At 38.1% G+C, this 25,584-nt stretch overlaps 3 protein-coding genes across 4 annotated transcripts in view; 1 reads left to right on the top strand and 2 right to left on the bottom strand.

The window, feature by feature from the left end:
- Window positions 1–23: 23 nt before the first annotated feature.
- On the bottom strand, window positions 24–3,398 carry LOC108720919 (serine/threonine-protein kinase Chk2). Its single transcript, XM_018445193.1, has 8 exons — window positions 3,210–3,398; window positions 2,822–3,067; window positions 2,416–2,682; window positions 2,087–2,343; window positions 1,807–2,010; window positions 1,545–1,718; window positions 429–584; window positions 24–363 (listed from the first exon to the last, which is right to left on the bottom strand). The coding sequence occupies exons 2-8, from the start codon at window positions 2,970–2,972 to the stop codon at window positions 169–171; spliced, it is 1,404 nt and encodes a 467-aa protein (XP_018300695.1). The 5' UTR covers window positions 2,973–3,067; window positions 3,210–3,398; the 3' UTR covers window positions 24–168.
- Window positions 3,399–6,458: 3,060 nt separating this feature from the next.
- Window positions 6,459–23,943, bottom strand: Lis-1 (LisH and WD40 domain-containing Lis-1). 2 transcript variants are annotated; one of them, XM_018445194.1, is made up of 7 exons: window positions 23,821–23,943; window positions 16,856–17,000; window positions 11,195–11,348; window positions 10,849–11,055; window positions 10,331–10,741; window positions 9,908–10,256; window positions 6,459–9,786 (listed from the first exon to the last, which is right to left on the bottom strand). In XM_018445194.1, the coding sequence occupies exons 2-7, from the start codon at window positions 16,891–16,893 to the stop codon at window positions 9,713–9,715; spliced, it is 1,233 nt and encodes a 410-aa protein (XP_018300696.1). In that variant the 5' UTR covers window positions 16,894–17,000; window positions 23,821–23,943; the 3' UTR covers window positions 6,459–9,712. The 2 variants fall into 2 exon arrangements, with proteins under 2 accessions (XP_018300696.1, XP_018300697.1); XM_018445195.1 differs by lacking the exon at window positions 23,821–23,943 and adding an exon at window positions 23,134–23,306.
- Window positions 23,944–24,304: 361 nt separating this feature from the next.
- Window positions 24,305–25,584, top strand: part of LOC108720925 (methyltransferase-like protein 5) — a 3,270-nt gene continuing 1,990 nt past the window's right edge. Inside the window, 4 exon segments of the mRNA XM_018445201.1 lie at window positions 24,305–24,487; window positions 24,570–24,691; window positions 24,878–25,033; window positions 25,191–25,533. Of these exon segments, the coding sequence (XP_018300703.1) occupies window positions 24,460–24,487; window positions 24,570–24,691; window positions 24,878–25,033; window positions 25,191–25,533 (649 nt within the window). The 5' untranslated portion in view covers window positions 24,305–24,459.

Raw genomic sequence — 25,584 nt, 5'->3', positions numbered from 1 at the left:
ATCAAAATCTATTGAATGCCCGCTTTTTAAATAAAAATTATTCTAAGTGGGTAACGTATACATGTATCACAACGTTAACGAAAAGCCAGATCTATCAAGAAAACACTAGAAAACACTCCACCTCTTGCTCGCGAAATGAGATATTTTTTATATCCTGTTTTTTTTTTTTTAAATAAGTCGAGGACGTTTATTCGGATGGATATACGGAGGTGGTAAATTCTCGTCATTATCTTCATTGTAGATAATGCCGGACATCAGTCTGTTGACTTCTCTTCGCATATTTGTGTCACGTAACCACGGATGTAATAAGATGCGTGGCACTGTTATACGTGTCTTCGGATCCACCGTCATCATACGTTTAATCTAGAACAATACGATATTCCATTAAATGTCAATCACAGTTAATAAATACAGACATTATTACGTACCAGATTTGTAGCATCCTGTGATACTAGTTCAAATTGCGATCGAAATTCATACATTCCACCTTTAATTTGATCCGCTAAAGTAACATTATTATTTGAAAAAGGAACCCTGCCACTTAAACTGACATACAATATCACTCCTAAACTCCATACATCGACCTGAAAGAATTCCAATAAAATAGAAACGATTCACATGCATAAGCCGTGTTCAGATATACACTGATTCTACAGAAAATCTACAGTTCACGTTACATATACTATAAATTTTCAGTACTAACAGTGTACATCCAAACGGTCATAATTATCTTTTGAGGTATAGGATAACTCAGTGATAGAGCAGTTATTTATAAAGAAAAAGACCCAGGTTTGATTCCTGGTCCTGTAACTTCGCATATTTAAGAGGAAAAATATTTATTCGTTATATAGAATTATAAATATTTATTATTAATAGTTATTCAAATCTCTTATCAGGAATAAATTTTAAAAATAAACAAATCCAAGATTGTTTATGACAAAGATCGAAGATCATTTGCCGATTTTTTTCTTTATTTTAGAATTTAAATTTAAAACATTGTGCAAACATTCTGCAATCGATCCTTCTATCAAGTCTCCGATAAAGCTGTGATTCTGAGAATTAAAAATCTATATTCACGATTATTTCTTGTTACAATATACACACACACATATGGTATTATATAGGATGTCTCGAAATTCAAGGATAATATTATTATAGCGTAAAACTTCGTGAAAAATTAAATAATAAAAGTGTAAGTAATTTCTTTTATACATTAAACACTAATTTATATATTTGAAACCGATTGGAGACAATTCATTGAGAAATGAATAGAAATAGAACATACTACAATCATTTTGATCTCATTTAAAAGATAAATTAATTTTCTAAAACTTTTGTTTTAGTACTTTTTGTTAAAAAGAATTATTTCTCCTGATTTTGTAAATGTATAAAATAATGATTTTAAAGTTTTTTAGGATTCAATTGTTTAAGGAAGCGTTTTTTGTCCATGTTTATAAGAATTTTGTTTAGAGAATTAAATTTCCTGTAAAATCTTAAAATTTCGCCGAAATTTTGGGCTTACCCTGTATAATTTAAATACTTACTTGATTTGTATAAGAGCTGCGTCCATTGGTTGCTAAAATCTCTGGAGCAACATACATAGGAGTCCCACAGAATGTCCTCATCATTGTTTGGGCATCTACGAATTTTGACATGCCAAAATCTGATACTTTGACCAAAGGATTTTCCGAATTGTCCTTCAGCAGTATATTCTCTGGCTGTAAATTTTTTTTATCTAATAATATAACATTGACATGACTATGTAAAACATACAGCTAATGTTCTAAATTTTTCAATGAAAATTACCTTCAGATCTCTGTGTGTGATTCCCTGTCTGTGAAGATAATTAACAGCATGTACAACTTGATAGAATATCAGTTTTGCACATGATTCGGACAGTTTTTTTCTGCTTCTTATTCGATCAAAAAGCTCACCACCCTCCATTAATTCAAGAATAATGTACATAACTTCGGGCGTGTCAAAAATATCCTTCAAAGGAATTATACAAGGCTGAAACAAAAATTCAAAACTCCATAGGCAACCACAATGATACAAGGAAGATGCCGCAAATCTTATCTAAACTTACATGCTTCAGCTTTCTTAATATTTCAACTTCGTTTCGAACATTTGCTGGATTATTGAGTATGTTGCCAGTTCCGGTGCTAAAATAATTTTTTTGTATAACTTTTATAGCAAATGTTTCGGAACCATCCTTCTTGAATAACAGCCTCACTTCACCACAAGCACCAGTTCCTAGTCTACGGCCGATTACATACCTCTGCTTCAGCTGCAGTGGCAACTCACAAGCAGTCTCGTGTGCATTTGCACTCACGAATATATAAACTGCAATTTAGATTAATTTTTTTTATCATCAAGCAATAATTTATATGTTGAGTTTTGATTTAAAATAAGTACATGAGAAGGAACTCTTGGCTAAAGCTATCTCGGAATTATTTCCGATAATGACACGTCTTCCATGACCAACCAATTCTTGGTTAACATAAGTTCCATTGTGGCTTAAATCTTCCAAGTATACTACGATCTCGTTCGTGTTACCAACGCGCTCCCTGTATATGCGAAAGTGTATCTTACTAATCACAGACAGGTGTTTAAACTCATTTGTAGTTAAATAAATGTCGCAGCTCGGGGCGCGTCCTAAGGTATAAGAGGTATCCTTCATTTCTGAAATAAAATAAGAAAATTTTATTATAATTATTTGCCTAATTTTTAAATTTTAGAGCCCTGATTTGAATTAATTTTGAAAAACTACACTACAAGCAGAGTTTCTACCAATGCAAGAGGCGATCTAAGAAGCTCTTACCCAGACTTCGCAGGTATGGTCTCCTAGGACACAGTCTTCCCCAAACAGCCATCGTTTGCTGCTGGCTTGATACCTCCTGCGATTGTGTCAATACAGCATCCGCGTTCTGTGTATCGGGCAGACTACAGGGAATTTGTTCTTGTGACGTCATTTTCACTTCGTCGTGAGCTATCCAAAGAATTAATCAAGAGCCTTTCAAACAACGAGGACGCAAGACTGCTAACCCATCGCTGTAAACTTGCCAATCTGTGCAAGGTCGATCGTCTGAGATCGCGACAATGATCGTTCTTCGAACGAAACTTAATCGCGAGCAACTTTATATCGAATGAAAGATGAAACGCACTGCGTATCCTTAACTTTCAACGAATTAACAATTGATCAACAATACCATAGAATCTGATGCAATCCTCGTGTAAACAATGGGTTGTAAGAAATAAATGTACGATCACACGTGATCATCAGTAGGATCCTCTAGATCTAAATTATTGCCCTAGATTATGGTTATGAGAATTATCGATCATGCGTGCGCATCGATCACTTTTAACAGCGCCGTTATTTCTAAGGCTGTATTCCGGGAGACGCTATTAGCGCTATTGTATCATTCTATCTTCATTGTCCATTGAACGTAAGAAAAAGATAGATGACATAAATAGTGCTGATAGCGCGCTCCTCGAATGTCTCAAATTATCCGTTTCGAAGCAAGCCTGATTTCCGACTATTTCCGAGAAGATTTCTGTATCGATACTGGCAAAGTCAAGCTGGTCGATATCGCGTTCATAATTCTTGTGTGTTTACCAGGGTTGGGTAGTGCTAAATTAAAAAGATAAAAGAGTTAAGTAAAAAAGTTAATTAATTTTAATTTAACTTGGTTTTTATTTAACTTGGTTATTATATATTTTAGACTCTTTTTAACTTAATTTAGTTACATTTTATCAGTAACTATTAACTTTTAATTTGATTTCTTTTAAATTAATTCTCAGACACAATGCGAGAGGATAACGAATATATAATTTAATAATTTTATATTGTATAATCGTTACTTGTGAACAAAAATAACCAGATTCTTTAATATGCTGTGAGAAAAGAAAAATACAAAAAATTATGTAAAATGGTCAAATTTTTTCTTTTTTTATTGGTTGTTCGTTCGGACCAAATTTAACTTTTAATTTTTCAATTACTTTTTTTATTAACTTAACTTTTAATTCAATTAATTTCATTATGGACTTGTATTTTAATTGAGTTAAATTTTCAAGGCTGTTAACTTTAACTTAACTTAGTTAAAAAAAAAGTTAACTTACCCAACCCTGGTGTTTACGCGTAAAATGTAATAATCTACATTTACGAGTATATGTAAATTATATGTTGCAAGTGTCATTATCTGTGTTAACATCAATCTGTAAACTATCGAAGCTTATTATTTGTCGTTGCAATGGACTACATATAAATTCTATTTCGCTTATATGTTTTTATTTATCAACATTAAAGTCAGATATATCAACAATAATAAAATTTAATTATTTCTGTATTGTATTCGATTTCACAATTCAGACAACACGCATGTTCGAAAACGAGACATAAAACGTTTTAAAGAATGCGGGTTTCGCACGTTTTATAGATCCACATCGACAAGCAAGTAATCGGTCTTATCGACCGTGATAAATCGCGCGACCTACATTACCGATAGTTATGAAATTTAAAAAATATATTTCTATTATATATATTTATATAATATATCTTGTTGCGTAAAAAAATTCCTATGTTCGACTATTTGAATTCGTATTAATTCTTTCTTTAATATAGCTTTTTATAATATGTAGATAATCTCTTGAATGAAAAAAAATGATCTCTTTTATCACCATATAAACTTAGAATTATATTTTTGATAAAAATAAGACTGCGTAAAAATTGTTTAAAGACCACAACACAGACTTTTGTATAATATAAAATGCACAGTGCATACGCGAATCAACCAACCAGAATCCTTCCTTTCCTCCTATTATCAAAGAAGAAAAGAATTTTGATTGATTGGTTCTCGTATGCATTATGCATTATGCGATATAGGTTTTTTATAATAAGCTATTATCTAAGTTTTAAGTCTTAAATCATAAGATTATCATAACATTAACCAATCACAGTCGAATGTGAGAAGAATAATCGATTACAAGGATTCAATTTCTTATAGATTAAGACTTAAGCTTAGGTAATAACTTATTGTAAAAAGCCTATTGGTTGTGTTCCGATAGCTGTGTCGAAAATTTTCTTTTTAATTACATGGTTGGTAGCGTTGTAACTAACATAGCTGTGTTCCGTAAGAGATCAGCTGACACCGTAGTTTGCATTTACTTTATCCTATATTCGATCAAAGCGTATCTTAATATTAAATACATAATTCTTTGTGAATTTATAACATTCTGATTCTACATTGCATGACCGAATATAGGATTCCTTTATTTAATTAAATTTATTCTCATCAGTCCAATATTCGCTTCATATTACTTAAATCATATTTCAATAAATATATATAATAATAAAGAATCAACTATATATTATAAAAGTAAAAATTAATCTCTTTCCTGGACAAGCCGATAAAGCAAATACAAGCTACGGTGTCAGCTGATCTCTTACCCCGGATCGACAATAAAGTTCTAAGCCTTATACGGGGTCTACAATACAAGTCGTAGCGGTCGTAGGATCTTAAGTCGTAGAAAATTAACCAATCACAGTCGAATATGAGAAGAATAATTGACTATGATTGGTCAATTTTCTACGATTTAAGACCCTATGACCGTTACGGCTTCTATTGTAGACCCCGCATTAAGCCATAAGAAATAAACGAATCATGGTCGATTATTCTCCTCGAATTCGACTGTAATTGGTCAATTTCTTACGACTTAAGACACCTATTGTAGATCCGGGGTTACGGAACACAGCTATGTTAAGGCCATCACACGTACAAAAATTTTAGTCGTAATTTTAAAGCCGTAGGCAAATCGGCCAATCACAGTCGAGCGTTTAAAAGCGCGAGATCTTAATTTTGATTGTGATTGGTCGATTTGTTTGCGACCTTACGATTCCGACTAAAATTTTTATACGTGTGATGGCCTTTAATTACAGCGCTACCAACCTTGTAACTAAAAAGAAAATTTTCGACACAGCTATCGGAAAATAACCATTATGCAAAAGTTTGTGTTATGCGGGATCTACAATAGAAATCGTAGCGGTCGTAGTCTTAAGTCGTAAAAAATTAACCAATCACAGTCGAATATGAAAAGAATAATCGACTATGATTGGTCAATTTTCTGTGACTTAAAACTCTACGACCGCTATGACTTCTATTGTAGACCCCGCATTAAGGCCATCACACGTACAAAAATTTTAGTCGTAATCGTAAAGCCGTAAGCAAATCGGCCAATCACAGTCGAGCGTTTAAAAGCGCGAGATCTTAATTTTGATTGTGATTGGTCGATTTACTTACGATTGCGACTAAAATTTTTGTACGTGTGATGGCCTTTACGGCCATAAAGGAGTCAATACTATCGCTATTAATTTCACTCTATAAGACTAGTGAAAAGTATCTTCCTACAAGGAGCTCATGTAGCACATTTCAGGATTACAATAAACGTTCGCCAATCCTGTGTATCACAAATGACGAAGAATACTTTATTGTAAATCTACTTGTTGGTACCATTATTTCCCAAGCAGGTAGAAAGCGAGTCACAGAAGCCATCGTGACGAATCTTATGACAGGCGATGCTACAATATAACTTTTCGTGTTGTTTTTCTCTTTTTTTTTTATTACATCTACGTATAAACACGCACAGTTGGGTGTTTGGTATGCGTCTCGCTTACAATGCTACGTTGCTAATTCTCTTTGCCCTATTGTACTATATAAAATACTGTCATGCACATGTCGATTAATGTACTGCAGAGTTAGAAGGGAGGGACCCTAAGCCTATACTGCTCTGATTGAAACTACAAAAATTCTAGTAGGTACAACGGAATCATCTGCGTACTCCTAGACGCATACTCGGACAATAGATTAATATGAGACCTGCAAATAATAAAAAAAAAGAAATTATGTCATTGAAGAATGAAAAGAATTATACCGTTCCAAGAATACGAATTGCATAGGTGTGACTTGTAGTATACAACGATCTCACGACTCAGTGACAACTCTGTTTATTATTCACCAAAATAATTTAGTACCACATTTAATTGAGGGGTGTTTCTTCTCGGGTGAGGGAGGATTTGTTGTCTTATACTTGGCTGAATAAACAATAGGAGAAGGTAGCAGTCAGTAGGTGTATCGTGTTGGAAAAATCATCCTTAATTAAGCGATTTATCGATTACTGATTCTTCTTTCTTGCGGATTATACGTTTTATACACGTGTGTAAATGTTCCTTCTTATTGAATGCCTGAAAAATCGGACGCTTTGCCTTTTGTATATATGTCTGTGTAGGTATATATGTACGTGTAAATTTGTGTGTATGTGTGTCAATCAATCGTTAACTTTGGGAGGATCTCAATTGGACACATCGCTAATTGATTAAAGCGAGATAATATGTTCTCATTGGTCGTAGACTGCAAAATTACTATTCACTGGCCGATGTGAGTAGATGTGTTCAACTCTGGGACCCTCCCTTAACTTCGTGTTCTCTCCGAGGTTTATTCCTTTATCTTCTTTCTATCGTCTACGTAATGTGCTACCACTAATACTAGTTAGAACTAAAAAGATACAACTAGTACCACCTTCTCTTGGAACCCACGCAATGAACTATGCGCTTCTAAAAACTTTCACACGTTACGCCTCACGAGTCTCCTCTCCAATCGGCTCAAGTCTCAGTCGCATTCTCTAGATTCGGCTGTCCATTGTGTAACATTATTATCATTAATGCATGGTGAACGCACAATTGCAACGCCAAACATGTGGCGAATAAAATTCTATTTTCCATTATTCTACAGATTCCAAGTATTCTTTAAATCCCGTCAAGCGATTTCCTGATTCTCAGTTTACGTTTTATTATTTTACTTTCCTTAATTACTTTTAATTAACTTTATTATCTTTATTACTTTCCTTAATTCCTTTTCGAATATGCCAATCAGATGCGAGAACTCACTGAGCGTTCTAAGAGCAGTTGTAGTACTGAATGCACTCAATCATATAAAAAAAAAAATCACTGAACGCTCACTGATCAGTTTTCTCCGCTGAACGCAGTCATTGGCTCGTTCTCTTTTTCCCATTACTCTTACTGCGCACAGAAAAACGAAACAATTCGTAAGCGCTTGAAATTCATTATCAGATACGTTAAACACCCATAATTCATCATCAATATAAACGTGTAGCTTTTTCAAGAACATTTGTTATAAATTTCAGAATAACGAATTCTCATAATTTGTAGCGAACTTTACGGAACAGTCTCTTTCTCGTTTAAATAACCCTCGCGCATGGACTACACCACCTCGAGAGCTGAGGTAGTCCATGTGCTCTCATGCGCTGCGCGGCATGACGCGGGAAACCGTTCCTATAAGTGGATAAATTGCGCATGGAGTGAAACGGAACAATCTCATGCGCTCTCCATGCGCATCATGCATGAAACGGAACGCATCCAGAGTGATGGGAAAAAGGGAACGAGTGAATGCGCTCATGTGGTCCTGTCGGTCCATGCATGAAACGATACGCACCCTCTGTAAGATTATACGTGACATATGTAAATTCAATAAAATTCCGAAAGGAACATGCCGTTTCGAGAGAATCCGATACACACAGACGTGTAACAATTTATTCGTTTACGATTGAGATAATTTTTGCATTGTTGTATTATGTATTTGTTTCATCCGATTTATATTTGCGACGTTATGTTACGTGTCCCATAAAATAGATGTTTTACGGAAAATGTGATAACAACTCAGGACACACGTGAGCCGACATTAGACGATCATTAACACTCGATACTTTGTATGATACAAAGACACTGCGCGTCTATACATGTGTGTGTTAAGTATGTATGTGTGTATACTGTGTGTATATGCTTATATATAATATATATATATATATATAATATGAGTAAAGAAGGAGCAACATCTTCGTTCTCTCAAGAACTCTCGAGGAGAGCGTATGGATATATAAGTGACAACGAATTAGTTACCATCGTAGTTGCGCGGAGGTGACGCCACAGCCGAAAGTTCGCCACTGTCGACAGAAAGTTAAAGAGATTCGACGCATTCTTATGCAAGGTCATAATCGAGGAGGACGATCTTCTTCTCTCTTTGCGCGAGTGCGCGCGTGTACGTGTGTATACAATCAGCTGGTAACTAATACTTTAACGGATACATTGCATAAGCAGACGAAGAGAGTAAGAATAAATCAAAGGCGAGTTATACTCATTAACGACAAAATTTCGCGCTGCGAATAAAAACACAGTATATGTACAGAATAATGCCTACTACAATTGCACAATTGCCTAAAGGAATATAACTCTTGTAATTGTATATGGCATTAGTGACCCCACGTTCCGTAGGTGATCGTAGGTAATGAGAACTCGTGGGAGCGTCCTCTCGATCGTTCGATCCTCGTGACCGTTTCTCGATTCACTCTCCTCGAATAGTGCAGTTCATTGCCGTAAAACGATGTATTTTATAATATAATTACTAATTATACTTTATTTTTATAAATTAATTAAAGAGTTCTTAACCATACGTGTTTATGTGTGTTTATGTATAATAATATAATAATAATATTAATATTAATAGCATATATGTACGATAGCTTTTGTAGCAGCTTACTCTTTCGGCCGATTCCATTAAAATGGATGCGCGTTCGTCTTTTCTCTCGTTTATATTTCCGTTCGCTTCCGCACACGACGTCTGACGGAAAATTTAAAATTCGGTGACTAGCGGCACTCCCAAATCTTCACCGTTTGATCGACGCTCCCGGTGACCACGTAAGGATGGTTCTTGTGGAAATCTGTAGTCAAAGAATCGAACATATATACACCGAATAAATTGACGATTCGCGTCTGATAATTCAATGAAATCAGAAAAATGGTGCATCAATCGGGAAGAGAAGTAAAAGGATGTATACGAACCGACAGAAGTGCAGAAGTGAAGGTGCGCTTCGAGGGTCTTCATCACTCGCTTATTGCGCGTGTCCCAGACTCGCAGCGTCTTATCGTCGGACGCGCTGACGATAAACTTGCCGCCAGGATGGAAGACGATGCATCGCACCCAGTTGTCGTGCCCAACGAGGGTGAAGAGGCACACCCCGGCGCCGACATCCCACACGCGGATCATCTTGTCCCGTGAGCCGGAAGCGAGGAAGGGTCCTTCGTGTGCGCCCTTATTGTCTGCTCCGGCCGCCGCGTTGATCGACGCTCTCGCGTTTTCCGGTGCCCATGCGATGCACTCTACCACGTGCTCGTGTTCCCTGAACTCGACCTGACGATCCCAAATGACTTTGCGTTACGAATGAATGCTTGGATTAGCTTTAGAAGGACGAGAAGCTGCATTACCTTAGTCTCCTTTGTCGCAATGTGCCATACTCGAACAGTCTGATCGTTCGAGCAGCTGGCGATGAGTTCGCCGCATGGGCTGACTCGCGCCATTCTCACCCATTCCCTGTGTCCCGTAAGCGTCTTCACACAGTAGCCCGTCGCCACTTCCCAGATCTTGATGGTTTTATCCCTGGAGGCGCTCACCACGAAGTCACCCTGTGGTACAAACGCGACCGAGTTGACATTGTGATCGTGGCCGTGCATGGTCTTGACGCAAGCGAACGACTGATGGAAATCCCACAACTTGATGGACATGTCCGCGCTACAAGAGGCGAGCAGCTTGCCCGAGGTATCGAACGCAATGTCCTGCACGCTGTCAGTGTGACCCTTGAGCGTTCTCTCGAAGTCGCCACTTTCAAAGTCCCATACCTAGAAGAATAGAGGACGAGTATATAAATTGTGTTTTTAGTCTGATACTTGCAGATCCAGCGAGCAAGTGTTATTGATTGATTTGTAAGTCGTTCGAGCGTTCTCACCTTAATGGTAGCATCTTCGCTGGCGGATACTACAAGACTAAAAACTGGGTGGAAAATAACTCTATTGATAGGGGCTCTGTGTCCGGACAGGCTGAACTTTTCTGGCGGCCTCGGTATCCATTCGGACGGTGATCTCTTGCCACGTGTTGGTGCGCCTTCTATGAATTCTTTCTCTGCCTCGGAGAGTTTAGACTCCAGTTCCATTACCTACGACATATTACACGTGAATGCATACAAAGAGCCACTTAGCCGACGTAATATACCGTTGAATTCTTCTGTGCACGCAATACTATAGAATCGAGAATCGAGTAAAACATCTCTCGAATCGAAAAGAAGGGATTTTTACCTTCTTTTGCAACCGTATGACTGAAGTCCATTTCTTCTCCAGGAGGCCTCCGTATTTCCTTTCCACCTCTCCCGGCATATCGGCTTCTTTCTTGAATGCCTCCAGTGCATCTTGATAGCCATTCGTGCTAAGGTAATCCGCGATCGCCTTATTTCTAAAAGCATCGATTTAGTTTTGTAACAAACGTAGAAACATAACAAAAAAATATTGTTTTTTTTATCTCTTTATTAATATGGCATAATGTTCAAGAAAATTTTAAATAATAATTTTGTTTTGAGTTAATTTAGCTCGTTTGTTTATCCAAGCTTTCTCAGAAGATATATCGGACTAAGAGAGAATAAGGAGAAGACGTGAGTGTTAAGTGATAGCTTTAATCGCCAATTGTTTCGCGTTGGCGTCGACCACAGCCGTCTGTTTATGACGTGGAGATAAAGATAAAATGCCGTACCTGCGATCCGACACAATAGACGGGGAAAGAGGAGGCCGTAAGGCAGGTTGGATACGTGGGAAAGAGATTGAAAGTCGGGCAAACTTGTGCCAGGGTGAAAGGCCTCGAGTCGGCCGTTCGTCTCTATTCACCTGACTACTCCACGTGATGGCAAATTATTGCTCGCGGTGCCTCATAATCTTCGTTTTACGATTATGCGTGACGCGTAGGAGCGACTCGCTGGATATGTAACCGAAAAAAAGGAAGAAAATAACAAAGCCACTTTGTCTTGACAGAAAGCTAAACTACGTGCTGGCTACTTCCGCTATTTATCCCCGCTATAATGTCGTATGTTGATTCGACATTTGTTTTAATGAATGGAAAAACGTCATTCAGATTCCATGACACGATTAAAAAATTGCTAAGAGTCGAAACAAAGCATGCTGATAATAAAAATGACTCACTGAAGTCTCTCCACGTGTGTATGTGTATCACATGTGGAATTGAATATTATAAAAAAGCAAAAATATGCATAATATGTATAAAATTTTATCTCAGTGAATAACAAATTTAAAAGAAATTTTAATTTATAATAATGTAATTTGAATACGGCGTAATACCGATGTAGAAACACTTAAGTTTGTGTAAAAAAACAGACCGGCTTATCTGTCGTCGGCTGATATCAAGGCAAATTGAAAGTCCGTGCACGAATGATAAAAAGTTAATTCAAACTTCATGTAACACAGATCCCAATATAGACTATATAGTTTAATCAAAACCTAAAAATTCTAAAAACAAAAGATAATCCTAAACATTATTTTAAGAGTCAAGAATTACATATCAATAATCTCTAAAAAAAAAAAGTTCATTCGCAGTTCGTGAGATTTATTCGCTGTTAACTGCACTTGTATGCAATCAACTTAAAACATCACAAAGTGGGGTTCGACACACGTGGCTAATTACGTATTAATTCGCGGAAAATCAAGAAGAGGCCAACGTGGATAATGACAGGGGTAAATTCATAGGGGCACTTAACGGTGAGAAATTCTGCATTTGCTCACGCAAGATGACCTGACGGCAGGTATGTGTGCGTTACAAGAGCAGAAAAGAATGTTTCGAGCCAAGCAGGTAGGGATCATTGTCTTCGTGAGTGCGGAAAGCGACCTCGTCATCCAACACCGCACGCTGGGTTCGTGCGAGAGCACGGGAAAACGCAGGAGATGGATGATCTTGCGACAATAGGTCGCGTCTGAGAAAGAGAAAGAAAGAAAAAATATATTCTATAAATATGAAGGCGTATTGTAACGGCGTACGTTGGTTCCGTACAAGTGCGTGTCCCAGGGAACTGTACGCAGGTGAGCAACCATGCGAAAGCCATGGCATTCGAAATTCATCGCCGAGGTTCGTTTTAATTTATTCTGGGACTATTCCCGCTCCAGGGAATATCCATCGCTGTGAGTTTAGAATATTTATTCTCGACGATGATATCTGCAAATAGCATTATTATGAAAGCATCACGGAAGAGACGTTTATTATCTTTTGTACTTATTCTCCTTCGATCGCACAAGGATACACAGTCATCAAATCGCACGGTCCATTCGCGTGATGTCCTACGCGAGTTCTTATAGCCGCGCAAAGGAATGAGAATGCACTTATGTCGCTCGTTGGCGAGAATTCTAGGACGTGACGCTCGCAGAAAAAATAAAAAAAAATACTCGCGTGAGCGTAGATGATGTCCTTAAAGCATTAGGAACGATAAATAAAACGTTTTCCGGAAATTGGATGCTGACAGGCACGTCGTTTGTATCGGTTGTGCCACATTTAGATACAAGCATAACGAATGCGAGAAACACCTGCGGCAATCGAAATTAAACTCCGCCGTTCTCCGATCATCTCGCCTTTCGTCGTATAAATTAAAGATAAAGCCAGGGAAGAGGCTGAGATCGCTACTGACGATAGGACGCGTTTCGAGAGGTGCTCTCGTATACAAAGATCAGAAGGATAGAGCGGCGAGCGATAACGGTACAATAGAACTTTAAAGCCGCGAAATTCTTTCCTTTGAAGAGCGATATCCTGAGGTGCTATCCTTGGCTCCTCGGTGTAAAGGTGAAAATAGATACGGAGGAAGCGGAGAGTTACTCGTTCTACCTCTTAGCGTATGAAACAGACGCAGACATCAGCGCGAAATCGCCTCGCTTATCTATCGCGTTTAAATTTCACGAGTAAGCACGCTACGTCCAATTAATTGCCTTCTGCAACACTGCATGACATACATATATTATATACACATGATCAGATTTAATTTCATTAAAAATACTAAAATATTATATTTATCATTCGTACATAGTAAGAAACATTCTGTATTTATGTTAGAAATGGTCCACTCGAGTTCTTGTTAAAATTTTGTATTGAATATAATCATATTTTTAATGTATCTAAATATTAATTTAACACAAATGATTGTTACTTAAATATTACGTTTTTTTAATTTTTACATAATATTCGTGTTATTTTTTTAACATATTCATCTTTTGTTAAATTAACAAAAAAATTTGAGTGGGCCTTTAGGATATATGAAATTTAACACTCCGACTGTGTATATTTACTAGTACAACCTTCAGACATTTTAATCGTTTTGTAACTGCGTTTCAATACACAGATACTTTGCGTTATTAATTACCAGAGAAATATTTTGCATGTAAATTTCATTTATCCTTGCATGTGTAAATTAATTTAAAAAAAAAATACATATATTTAAAAAACTGAGAAAAAATCATACGAGGATATTTATATAAAGGTCAAAGAGCCAATTTATATTTATTGGAATATCAGCTATCTAAATGGTCGAACCACAGAAAACTTCGACAACAGTTCCCCTATTAAAAATACTGATCGCCCTTCGTATCAGTTTACGGGAAGCCAGGAAGTAAAAGTCATACGCCGGAGGGATCATTTTGCCATCCACTTGCTAAAAATTACACGTGAGCAGCCCCTGAGGGCCGGAAGGTGTTCTTAGAAGGAAAACAACATGGATGCGCGAAGGTACACCTATATGCTAATCGATGAGAGCCCTCTCCCTCAGGCGGAGAACCAACTCTCATCCCCTTCCCCACCTCATTCCGAGGGTTCACCGTCGCCGACTCATTCTGCGCGAGCTATCGATCCTGTAGTTCGCGCGTGCTCGACAGACGCGCTCACCACCCGACCACCGCCCTCGCTATTCCCTGGACATGCTCGCCGTACACCCCCAAGACCGATCGATCGACGAGCGATTTTGCGTCATAGGAATTAGCCGGCATAGATCGAGGATACGATCGATTCTGACGGTGCCCCCGTTTGACGTCGCATCGCTCGTGTCGTGTCGTGATTGCTCGCATGAGGAGAGCGAAACGAAACCAACGAATTAATTATAGTTTACTTAAATAATCTAAGAGTACAATCCAAACTCTTATTCAATCGAACGACGTCTTTTCCTGAAATTCCAATGCTTAATCTATGCAAAGACGCAAAAAGAAACATTTAAATATCAACATGGAAAGAACGATTTTGCCAAAGTCTGTTTAAAACTATAAAATCATTCTTTTCGTGAAGAAGTTAAAAAATATATTTGTATATTTCAGAGACATCTCTTCAAGACCAAAAGATTTACCAGAAGGAAAGCGAGATTGCCTTAATATCGTCGTGGGATATTGGAGACGAGAAGAGAAATGACCGGCAAAAACATACGTTTCATTGAAAGATAAGCACGAATTGGGACGTGGCGAGATAATGGCGACGATTGGCGACGTTCGATTCTCCCGCGTGCATACGCGCGACAGCACTCGAACAGGAAGCACAGTCACACAGAGCGAATACACGACAGCTGAAGAACTCTTGATTCTCTCACATCGTTTATTTGCTTGCGAATGACTCATCTACATTCCAGCTTCTCTATGTGAAATCGAAGGCATGAGAAAATTCAAGAGCGACTCCCATGTAGCTCTCACACCTGCATGCGCCCACGATTATGCAAAATATAACGGACCAATTACATAGTTAGAACATCAACGTGCTCAATGCCAATTAACGATGCCAAGGTAGCTCATAGGATTGCCACATTACGATATATGCCTAGAATGTATTGCATTTTCTAATGAACGTTTGTAAAAATTTTAATTACAGATAAACGATGTCGATAAATTCAAATCGAGTATAAAAGATTTATGCCCAATTTCTTTACCTCTAGATTTTATCCAAGAGATATCTCCTAAATTACAATGAAGATATCTCCTGGATAAGGCTATCCACAATTTATCTGAAAGTGAAGAAATTGGACATAAAAAGCTCTTTTGCAATTATCTGAAATTCTGAGAATGCATTTGTGAGGATTTTTCACAAACGATAAAATATTTCTATTCTTCATGGAGAATATAAAGAAAAGATTGGAAGTACACTGAGAAAAATGGTCTGGTCGGATTAAATAGTAATTCTGGTGGAAAATGGACGAGAGAAAGAGAGAGAGAGAGAGAGAGAGAGAGAGAGAGAGGAGAGAGAATCAGAATTTTCTAGTTAAATTTATACTACACGAAGAGAATTTTTTCTTAGAGTTTATTCTGAAAATATGATAATCGTGGGACAACAATGTATTTTCAAGAATTTTAATGTAAATCTTTCTCATTCATTAATAAAACTACAATAAAGTATAAAATAAATTTGATTAATTTTACTAAAGTGCATAAAAATCTTTAAAATATTTTATTGTACCACAACTACCATATTTTCGGGGTAAATTTTAAAATAAAATTCTCTCCGTGTAGAATTCTAATTGAGATAATATATCAGAATTCTGATTGATATAAATATTCTGGTAAAAATGAGAATTCTAGTAGATTTTACCAGAAATATTCTATCAACCAGCATTCCCGTTATCTCAACTAGAATTCTAATAAATTTAATCAAAAAATTCTGAATTCGTCCATTTTTTCAGAAATTTTTTTCAGTGTATCATTATAAAAGAGAACTTTAGCGTAGGTGGCACGAGATATAAGGGAAACCTTGCGTATTTTCTCGATTGATCCGTTCCCAGACTATACGCGTTCACGTGTATCAACTCCCTACAACTTGGAAAGAAAAAGACAAGAACATTTATAGCTGAGGGAAGAGATTGAGGGAAGCCATTAAGCGTATAAACGTCGTGATCGAAGACATGCAAACCGAAGCACGGCGAAGCATTTTATGACGATGTGTCAACTCACAACTCCTCCCTCTGACGTTGAGACAGCACCATTTTCATGATCCTTGTGTGTGACCTGGCTGGATACCTCGATGGTGATTCCGTGGAGCGCGACTAGATCTTCCAGTCACCTCTCAATGATCTCAGTGTTCCGCCATCGGTATTGCCTGCAACAAAAAATTACACATTTAAATATATATTTACATCTTAATTCATTTTTATATATATTTCATAGAGCGTGTATTAAAAACTCTCAAATGAAAATAAGGTAATTTAAAAGTAATTTAAAATCAAATGTAGTAATTTAAAAGGAACTTAAAATCAGTTATCCAATATAAAAATAATGCGTATATATTTTACTTCAAGAAAGAAACAAATTTGCACAAATTGCCACTTTTGATGCGTCATCGGAAATGAAGCACTCTATCATATGATAGGTGCTTTGCGAATAATATTCGCCTTCTTTGCATGTTAAAATGACTTCGGAGAAGTCATTTTTTTATTCGCTTTACTCCTGTCTTCTGCAATACATCGCCGCGTTAGCAGCGGTCATACTTTTCCATCGCGGGGAAAGAAACTAACAAGCGACGGCGAGCTCGTGAGAGCAGACCGTGCCGAATTGTTTCCGCGGGATAATATAACGTGCGCACACAATACTGAAATCAATGTCGTGGTTTATTTTACTTTCCATCATCGCGGGAGAGAAACCCAATGCAGGTCGGGTGCTCTCGCCGCGGGAACCACTTTTGCGAGCTTTCGTCGAGTGCACGGAAAGCGGCCGTTTCGCGACGAGCTTGGGCTCAACGGCGTGAATTCGCCGGATCGATAGTACTTTTCACCGCGCCGCACGAAAGGGAAAGGCGACTTGAAAAGTGAAGCTCGAAATCACAACGCTGACGTGGCGATAATGAACGGTTATGAATACGCGGTTGGTTTACCTGGAACCGGAGGCGTCGACAATTTCAAATTTAACGTCGCGTAAACGATACACTTCATATGCCTGCGTTAAATCAGTGTCGATTGCCGATCATTACCCTCTCGCGTGTACATGGAAAATTAAATACGCAATTTCCTGCCAAGTTGCGAAACGAAAATCAATATGCAGGGAGAGAAAGCTGTGTAATTTGACTCAAATATTTGAAAAAAAAATTGTAGATAATTTTAACTAGATGTACTGTATAATTACAGTTTCGTATGGAAATTATTCGAGATAACAAAAATTTGCATATCGATTTACATTGATATATAAAAATAATCAAGACAGGATCAGGTAATATGATTAAGAAGGTATTTATAGAGTAATGACTCTATGACTCAACTGTCCTGCATCGGTAATTGACATTAAATCATTTTTTTTTTAAATATCGGTTCTTTAGACAGAACATAAGCAGTGTAACGTAAGACGGCATAAATTGGAACAGCCAGTCCAAACGAAGGAGGAAGGACCTTGACAGTCGTAAAGGCGCGCGACGCGGCGTCGGCGCATCGTCGTCGCGACGCTTCCACGATGCGATGGTTATCGCCGCGATGCGCCGTGATCGATAAACCAGCACGGCACAGCACGCCCACCCTGGCAGTCGCGTATATTTTCGCCTTTGCGGTGCATTTAAATATTCATAACGTCCTCTTTCCACCTTGTAACGCCACCGTAATGTCGTTAAAAAGCATGATTGGGGTACTTGCGAGGAAGGTCACCGGACGAAACGGGTCCACCTATCGATACTGCGATATGCATAATGAATAACAAGACGACGCAGAGAAACGTGGAGAATAACAGAATACAATAGGAGAACGCGTGGAAGAATTGGAAAGAGTTATACTAGAAAGAGAGTGATTGCATTAATTGGAATTCTTGTTGAAAATGGACGCTGAAATCAGAATTTTCTAATTGAATTTGTCACAAGGTTGTCACAAATTTCTCATCCTAAAATTTGTAACTTTTTCCTAATTTTCAGATAAAATTTCATAATTTTCCCTGATGCTTTCAAAAATTTTTGTATTTTCATCCTGATTTAGAAACTATGTTAAATTGCTCTCTCAACAAATATTTTACTGAGAGAGTAATTTAACATGGCAATGTAAATTACTATTAATATTGCTGAGTGCTGATTTAATTGTTAAGTTGGTAGTATTCGAAAACTGCGTAGATGTGATGTACGCATATTAAACTTTTTTAAAGCCAAGAATTTTAATTTTTCAGAAAATTTTGCAAAATTCTGATATTTCCCCGAATTTTGTAGCAACTCTATATTATAATTTTTGAGATAACCAGAATTCTAATATGTGATTTGATTTAATTTTAATCTCGATTCAACTAAAACTCTTCATCTTTTTTTTAATTTTAAGAATTAAAAAAAGATGAGAAGAACGAGTTAAATTGAAATTAAAATTAATCTACATTGGTAGAAATGGGCAGCAGTGTAATAAACGCAAGAATGTACATCTCGCTCGACGACATTCGCTCGGAATATGAATGGAGCGATACTAGTCACCGAGGAGCACCGATGCTCGGGTTGAGAAACTGGATCTTGGCCGCCACGCGTAAATGTATACGGCTGCGACTTGCCGTGAAAAGTTGAAAGTACCGCATAAATGGAGGCTATACATAATTTACGATGTCCTTGCAAATACCGCGGTAATGTGCGTTACGAGAGGCGGGAAATTCTTTCAGGTGGGCTTCGCCCATTCAATCCTTGGACGGTCAAGGCCCTTCTGGATCTAAAAATAAGAGATCTATGCGAAACTATCATTTTCTTGCGTTGAAAGTGCTTCCTGTGGACATTACGAATGGCGATTTACAAAACCATTAAAGAAGCCATTTGCTTAATTCAGCGTTGGGTCATTAGCTCACTTAAAGACGTCTCTTTTCTCAATTCTGTTAACTCTGGTTTCCCAATATCTCGCACGCGAGTCTGCCACAATAATGTGTATACTAACAACACATGCCACAATAATGTATACATTGACAACGAGAAAAATGTCTGATTGGATTAACTGGAATTCTAATTGAAAATGGATGAAACAGACATTAACATTTCTTGTTAAATCTACTTTCGAAATTCTTTGGAATGGAATCTCACTCTAAACAGCGAAAATTTAGCCAGTTTTGAAAAAGAGTGGCTCAGTTTTCAATCTTTAAGAATGACTTTATTTTTTAGAGAGAGAGAGAATAACAATTATTTAAAAGTTTTAGAGAATACTAGAATTCTGATGGAAATAATTGAAATTCTAATTAATATAATCAGAATCTTCTGGTTCGTCCATTTGCAATCAGATATTTTTCTCACTGTATCGCAAGCTCCCTTCTAACTTTGTGCAAACGTTCAGCTGTTCAATAAAGATCTCAATATAATAACACGAGCTAATCCATAAGGCTGTGTCATAAATTCTTATCACATCCAATCGCTCTCTCTTTATATACCGAGTCGATGGATCTTTCGATTCGCTGGTTCGTTAGCTCCATAACAGTTACGTTTCCGGGATCATCGCATCGGTATAAGTGAGTGATTGCCGACTTTCCTGACCTCGCACTCCGATATCTACCTGCAGTTCCGTGCTTCTCCCGATTAATGGATTCGCAGGGAATAGGAATCGTCGACCGGTTGAAACCGCTGTCGACAGGAGACAAGATCTACGACGGTCGATCCTCTACGAAACTCCACTATGTGCGGCTACCTAATGAAAACTCGTTATAAAACTCAATTACACGAAGAGTGTCGCGTGACTTATCGATAAAACTAACTCTGTGGTCTACTTAGCAACTATTGCCCGTTTCTACCAATGTAGTTTAACTTTAATCTCAGTTCAACTAACTCTTCATCTTTTCCTAGTTCTAAGAATTGGAAAAAGATGGAGAGTAAGTTGAACTGAGATTAAAGATAATCTGCATTAATAGAAATGGACATACATGACATATTAGAAAGCTATTTCCAATCACCCAGATAAATTAGGACAAATTCGAGGAAGAGAAAGAAAGGAAGAATGAGAGAGATCACGTTTTCCCCACTTCGTGTTTTAGAGAGCTTCGAATCTCGAGACTTGTGGCTAATTAACGCGCAAAATTTGATGGTCATCTGTATCCTCGGATCTCTTATCCGAGAGGCAATCGAGATTTTAATCATCAAAACGATACGCGACTCATTTGTCAAGAATCCGTCGGAGGAACGCGAAAGACATCATCTTTATCGCAGGAAGCAAGAACAATGGTGCTTTCCAGCAAGAAATAAATGTAAGGACATAATAGAAGAAATAAGGAATAACGATTTCAATCTATGATTTCAATCTATCGGAAATCGGATACACCAGAATCTGATAGTTGGATCAGTTTCTAATATCGTTATTCCTTATTCCTTCTATTTTGTATCTCCATCTTAACACAGTGATCATTTCATCTTTGTTTAACATTGGCAAATAATAAAGATGTAATGATTCAATGAGTTACACTGTCATTTGTGTCTCTTGCTGGAAAGCACCCTGAATCATATCCGAACAATCGCATTGTTCTGCACAATTGCTCTTATCCAGAGGATATCGCAAGTCCGTAGGTCTGTTCGCGTTGCTTGCACTTTTGCACTCAGTATCTTCGTATTCTCTGTCTTCGATGCCCGAATATATATTTATCTCATTTTAAGTGCAAAATATTTGGAAATTTCAAGCAACCCTAACAGATCTCATGTCGGACGGATTTTTTGCCACCCAACGACGGTAAGGACTATTCTACAAAAGGAAAATCGATGGCACGAGTGACGACATCTACACGGAGAGAATTTTTTCTTAGAGTTTATCTTGAAAATATGATAGTCGTGAGACAACATTGTATTTCGAAGAATTTTAATGTAAATCTCTCTCATTTATTGATAAAACAATAAAGTATAAAATAAGTTTGATTAATTTTACTGAAGTGCATGATAAAAATCTTTAAAATATTGTACTGTACCACAACTACCATATTTTCAGGGTAAATTTTAAAAGAAAATTCTCTCCGTGTAGAAAGTTGACGTATGCGTGTCACTCGTGGACGAGACGTGCAATTTGTATGTACAGTAAACAAGCTACGATCGACGCGGCAAAGAGGGAAACAATTGGGACAGCGTCTAAGAATCGCGTAATCCGAAAAGAAGCGTTGACTGGCTTCGCCGAAGGTATCGACCGTTCCGCGGTATCGGGAAGTGCTCCGATTGAGCTAATGGTAGGCCGCCTCAAGGTCGTAAGAAACATACTCGGGGAAACCGACGAGATATTTCAAGGAAACGCCGCCACTGATCTGTAACACGCAAATATCTGATGCTACGAACCAGGAGTAATGCCTAATTTATGCTTCGGTCTTAACTCTAAAATCCTAAAATTCAGCCAATGAAATACAAATTTCAGTTAGGACTAATTAAGACTGGCAGCCTTAGTGGCTGAATTTTAGGATTTTAGGGTTAAGACCGAAGCATAAACCAAGCATACACCGAAGGGGTAATCACTTAATGTAATCGTGGGGTAGAGTCCCCGAAATCATAAAATTCATATGAAACCCCGATGTATGATTCGATAATTATATATGCAACTACGAGAAATAATTGTGTGATATTAGACAAAATTAATTATTCCACCGAATGACTGTATATATAGTGAAGAAAATTATTTGTCATCAGATGAAATCGTACGAAATCAAATGAAATCGTGTGATCTGTGGGACAATATTTCAGCTAGTGGTTACCCCCTCGGAGTAAACACTTCGACTGCGGCATCCCTCTCGACTGGGCTGTGTTCAGAAACTTCATTTCGGTGCCTTCACGTACTATTTAATCCTTTATAGTAAAAATCTCACTCTAAACAGTGAAAATTGAGCCACCTTGTTTCAAAACTGGCTCAATTTTCAATCTTTTTTTTTTAAGAGTGAAATTTACTTTAAAAGTTTTATGCCCATTTCCACCAACATAGATTAACTTTAATCTCGGTTCAACTCATCTTTTTCTAATTCTTAGACCTAGAAAAAGATGAAGGGTAATCAAGATTAAAGTTAATCCTGGTAAAAATAGGAATTAACGTAACATTTGGTGAATGAGAGTAAAACGATACATGAATGCACCCGGATAAAGTTTCCGAAACGCAATCTAAGAGATAGATAGAATGGAGAGTAACAGAGAGAAAGAAAGAGAGAAATTTAATGCGATAGAAACGAAGAAATGGCATCGGCGATCGATGATGGAGCCCCGAGGTCTCGGGCTCGCTTCGCGCGTCCTCGATCGACAGGTAGACAGAAACAAACACACAGAGAGAAGAGAGCGAAGTCGCAATGACAGCTGATCGTACATTATCGGAACTGTCTGTCAAAGTAGCTCACGCGTCGTCGCGTATCGTGCGTCTCGTCCACGGAATAAAATAAGGATGCTGCGCCGTCGCCGTCACCGAGACGTCTCTCTCGGAGAAGGTTGCTGCGCGACGCGCGACTGACGACGATTGTGACGCGAGGCCTGTTCGCGGAGAAAATCAATTCGCGTCTGGTGACGTGCGGCGCGCGTGTACATCGTCCACGGACGACAGGTCCGGACCCTCTTCGCTCTCTTTTTTTTTTCTCCCTCACGCGCGCGCGACAGTCGCGCTCCGAGAAGAATCCCCCGAGACGTCGATGACGGCGACGGTGGCCGATGACAACGGTGTTCGGAAGCGTCGCGAAGACGAGAACTTCGACTTCGATGTCGACGTCGGGCGCGCGCGCGCGCACGCCCGTTCGAACGACAATCAACGCGATTCTCGTGCCGACGTTTCGAATGTATCGAACGCCGCCGCGACATGCGGGATGATCGTTTGTTGTATATCGTGCACGGCCATTTTGCCAGAACCCGTCACCCGTCTGTGACCGCCGCCACCACCGCTACCACCACCGCCGCCGCCACCGGCCCTCGCTTTCGATGCTTCCCCCCCTCGAGATTCCGCGCCCCCGGGGTTACCTTCGTATGTTTTGCAATCCGTAATCAAGCCCTTTGAGCGAATACTCACGTCTGTTTCACGGAGCAGCAATAATCGTAGGACAGCTTGAGTGTGGAGCGACGACGAAGATTTATCGCGTGAAAACCGGGACGACCGCCAACTATCGGTGAACACCTCGGGATCACTTCTGCGATCGGACTGGCCCCCGCAAGGTGGCGTCTCGCGTCTGCGCACTTCCGACGCATGCGCGGCACCGTCGTCCGAGTTTCCACTGAATTTCGGACCGTTTGAACGATGCTGGCGCCGTTTGACGATACTTCGCGGAATCACAGTTTAACCATGCGTTGATAATCACAACTAGGACGGTAACGTTAAAATCATAGTTTTAAATAAAATTCGAGTATTATCGAGTATTGTTGTTTTAAATACATGAACATGTCTATGAAATTAATAAATCATTAAATTAATACTATGCTATCAGTTTCTTACTTTTAACTTTTAACAAGGACGTAAACTCCCGTAAAAATGTCAATTTTTAATCTGGTCGGTGGTAGTCGTCGGTAATCAACTGCAATGTGGTCCAATGGGACGCTCACTGATAAAAATCTGTTTCTCAGGTCACCTGCGAAGGTTAAGTTTAATAATAATATAACCTGTACGCACGATCGCGTTGTTTTAAATTTTATTGAATTGTTTATGTAAATTTTGATGGCTTTTTCACAACCGAACGCAAGAGGTAATTCTAATGAGAATTCAATTACTTTCTTATTTTATATTTTATACATTTTTCACATTTCTCACTTTGCTCTTATTTATAGAATTACAAAATAGAAAGATCTTAGAAGAGCTGCAGCTGAAGAAGCAGATGCTTCTGAAACAGGGAGTCGCACCAACCTTAAACACGTTGGGAGTCTCGTCAACTGGCTCTGTATCAAATATAGTAAATATTCTTTGTCAATGATAATTAAAGGAATATTCCTGTTTCATTTTTTTTTTTAGCTAAATTTCTTGTAACATTTATCTTTTTTCTTTGTTTTTAACATGGAGATAAAAAAAGGAAAAATGAACTGTGCAAGAAGTTTAATTGCAAAAAACAGATCTCTAGAGGTATATAAATTTTTCATAGGCTGCAACACAATCTAATGATGGAGTAGCAATGAGTGCGTCAGCAAGAGCAGCATTGCATAATGCACATGCGGCATCGTTCGGTTATTTCGTTACGCAGGACTCTTCTTTTGGGAATCTGATATTACCAGTTCTCCCTAGGTTTGATAATAAATGAGTCATCTCTTCTAAATGTATAAACGCATAGACAAAAATTACTTGACTATATGCCAACAACATTGACAAGAATCTTTTATGTTAAGGAATTAGATTGCCTTTTTATATAAATATTTGTTGTAACAAGAATCTGTTGAGAAATCACAGTCTTTAAGTAGATAATGGCTGGAATTCGACTTCGTCAATTAGAAGAATATCTACAGCAACTGGATGTGTTCGAAAATCCAAAAGTCACACTCGAGCAGTATGCCACCAGTGCGCATATTGCTTCACATTTGTTGTACACTGCACAATCGCAATTTGACGATATAAAAGGTAAAAGCGTGGCTGATCTAGGTTCTGGATGTGGCACATTGTCGTTAGGTGCCAAGATGCTTGGTGCTGAATATGTAGTTGGATTCGAGATAGATTCTGAGGCAGTTGACATACAATACAGAAATTGCAGTGACATAGAACTCTTTGTCGAAGTTGTACAGTGTGATATACTGCAATATTTACCAGGTATCTATATATATATATATATATGTATGCTATATATATATATATATACAG

This window comes from Mycetomoellerius zeteki, unplaced genomic scaffold (assembly GCF_001594055.1).
Source record: "Mycetomoellerius zeteki isolate Tzet28-1 unplaced genomic scaffold, Tzet1.0 scaffold156, whole genome shotgun sequence".
In the NCBI taxonomy this organism is placed as follows: domain Eukaryota; kingdom Metazoa; phylum Arthropoda; class Insecta; order Hymenoptera; family Formicidae; genus Mycetomoellerius; species Mycetomoellerius zeteki.
This window is presented reverse-complemented; position numbering and strand designations above follow the sequence as displayed.

What these genes read in the sequence shown, in the direction of transcription:
- LOC108720919 (XM_018445193.1), bottom strand. Translation starts at nt 2,972, where the DNA reads ATGACGTCACAAGAACAAATTCCCTGTAGTCTGCCCGATACACAGAAC. An exon ending in TCACACACAGAGATCTGAAG is followed by an intron (nt 1,719 to 1,806) that starts GTAATTTTCATT and finishes AAAAATTTACAG; the next exon opens with CCAGAGAATATACTGCTGAA. An exon ending in GCAGCTCTTATACAAATCAA is followed by an intron (nt 585 to 1,544) that starts GTAAGTATTTAA and finishes GAATTCTTTCAG; the next exon opens with GTCGATGTATGGAGTTTAGG.
- Lis-1 (XM_018445194.1), bottom strand. Translation starts at nt 16,893, where the DNA reads ATGAAAATGGTGCTGTCTCAACGTCAGAGGGAGGAGTT. An exon ending in CAACGTCAGAGGGAGGAGTT is followed by an intron (nt 11,349 to 16,855) that starts GTGAGTTGACAC and finishes CGATGCTTTTAG; the next exon opens with AAATAAGGCGATCGCGGATT. An exon ending in TTGCGACAAAGGAGACTAAG is followed by an intron (nt 10,257 to 10,330) that starts GTAATGCAGCTT and finishes TGGGATCGTCAG; the next exon opens with GTCGAGTTCAGGGAACACGA.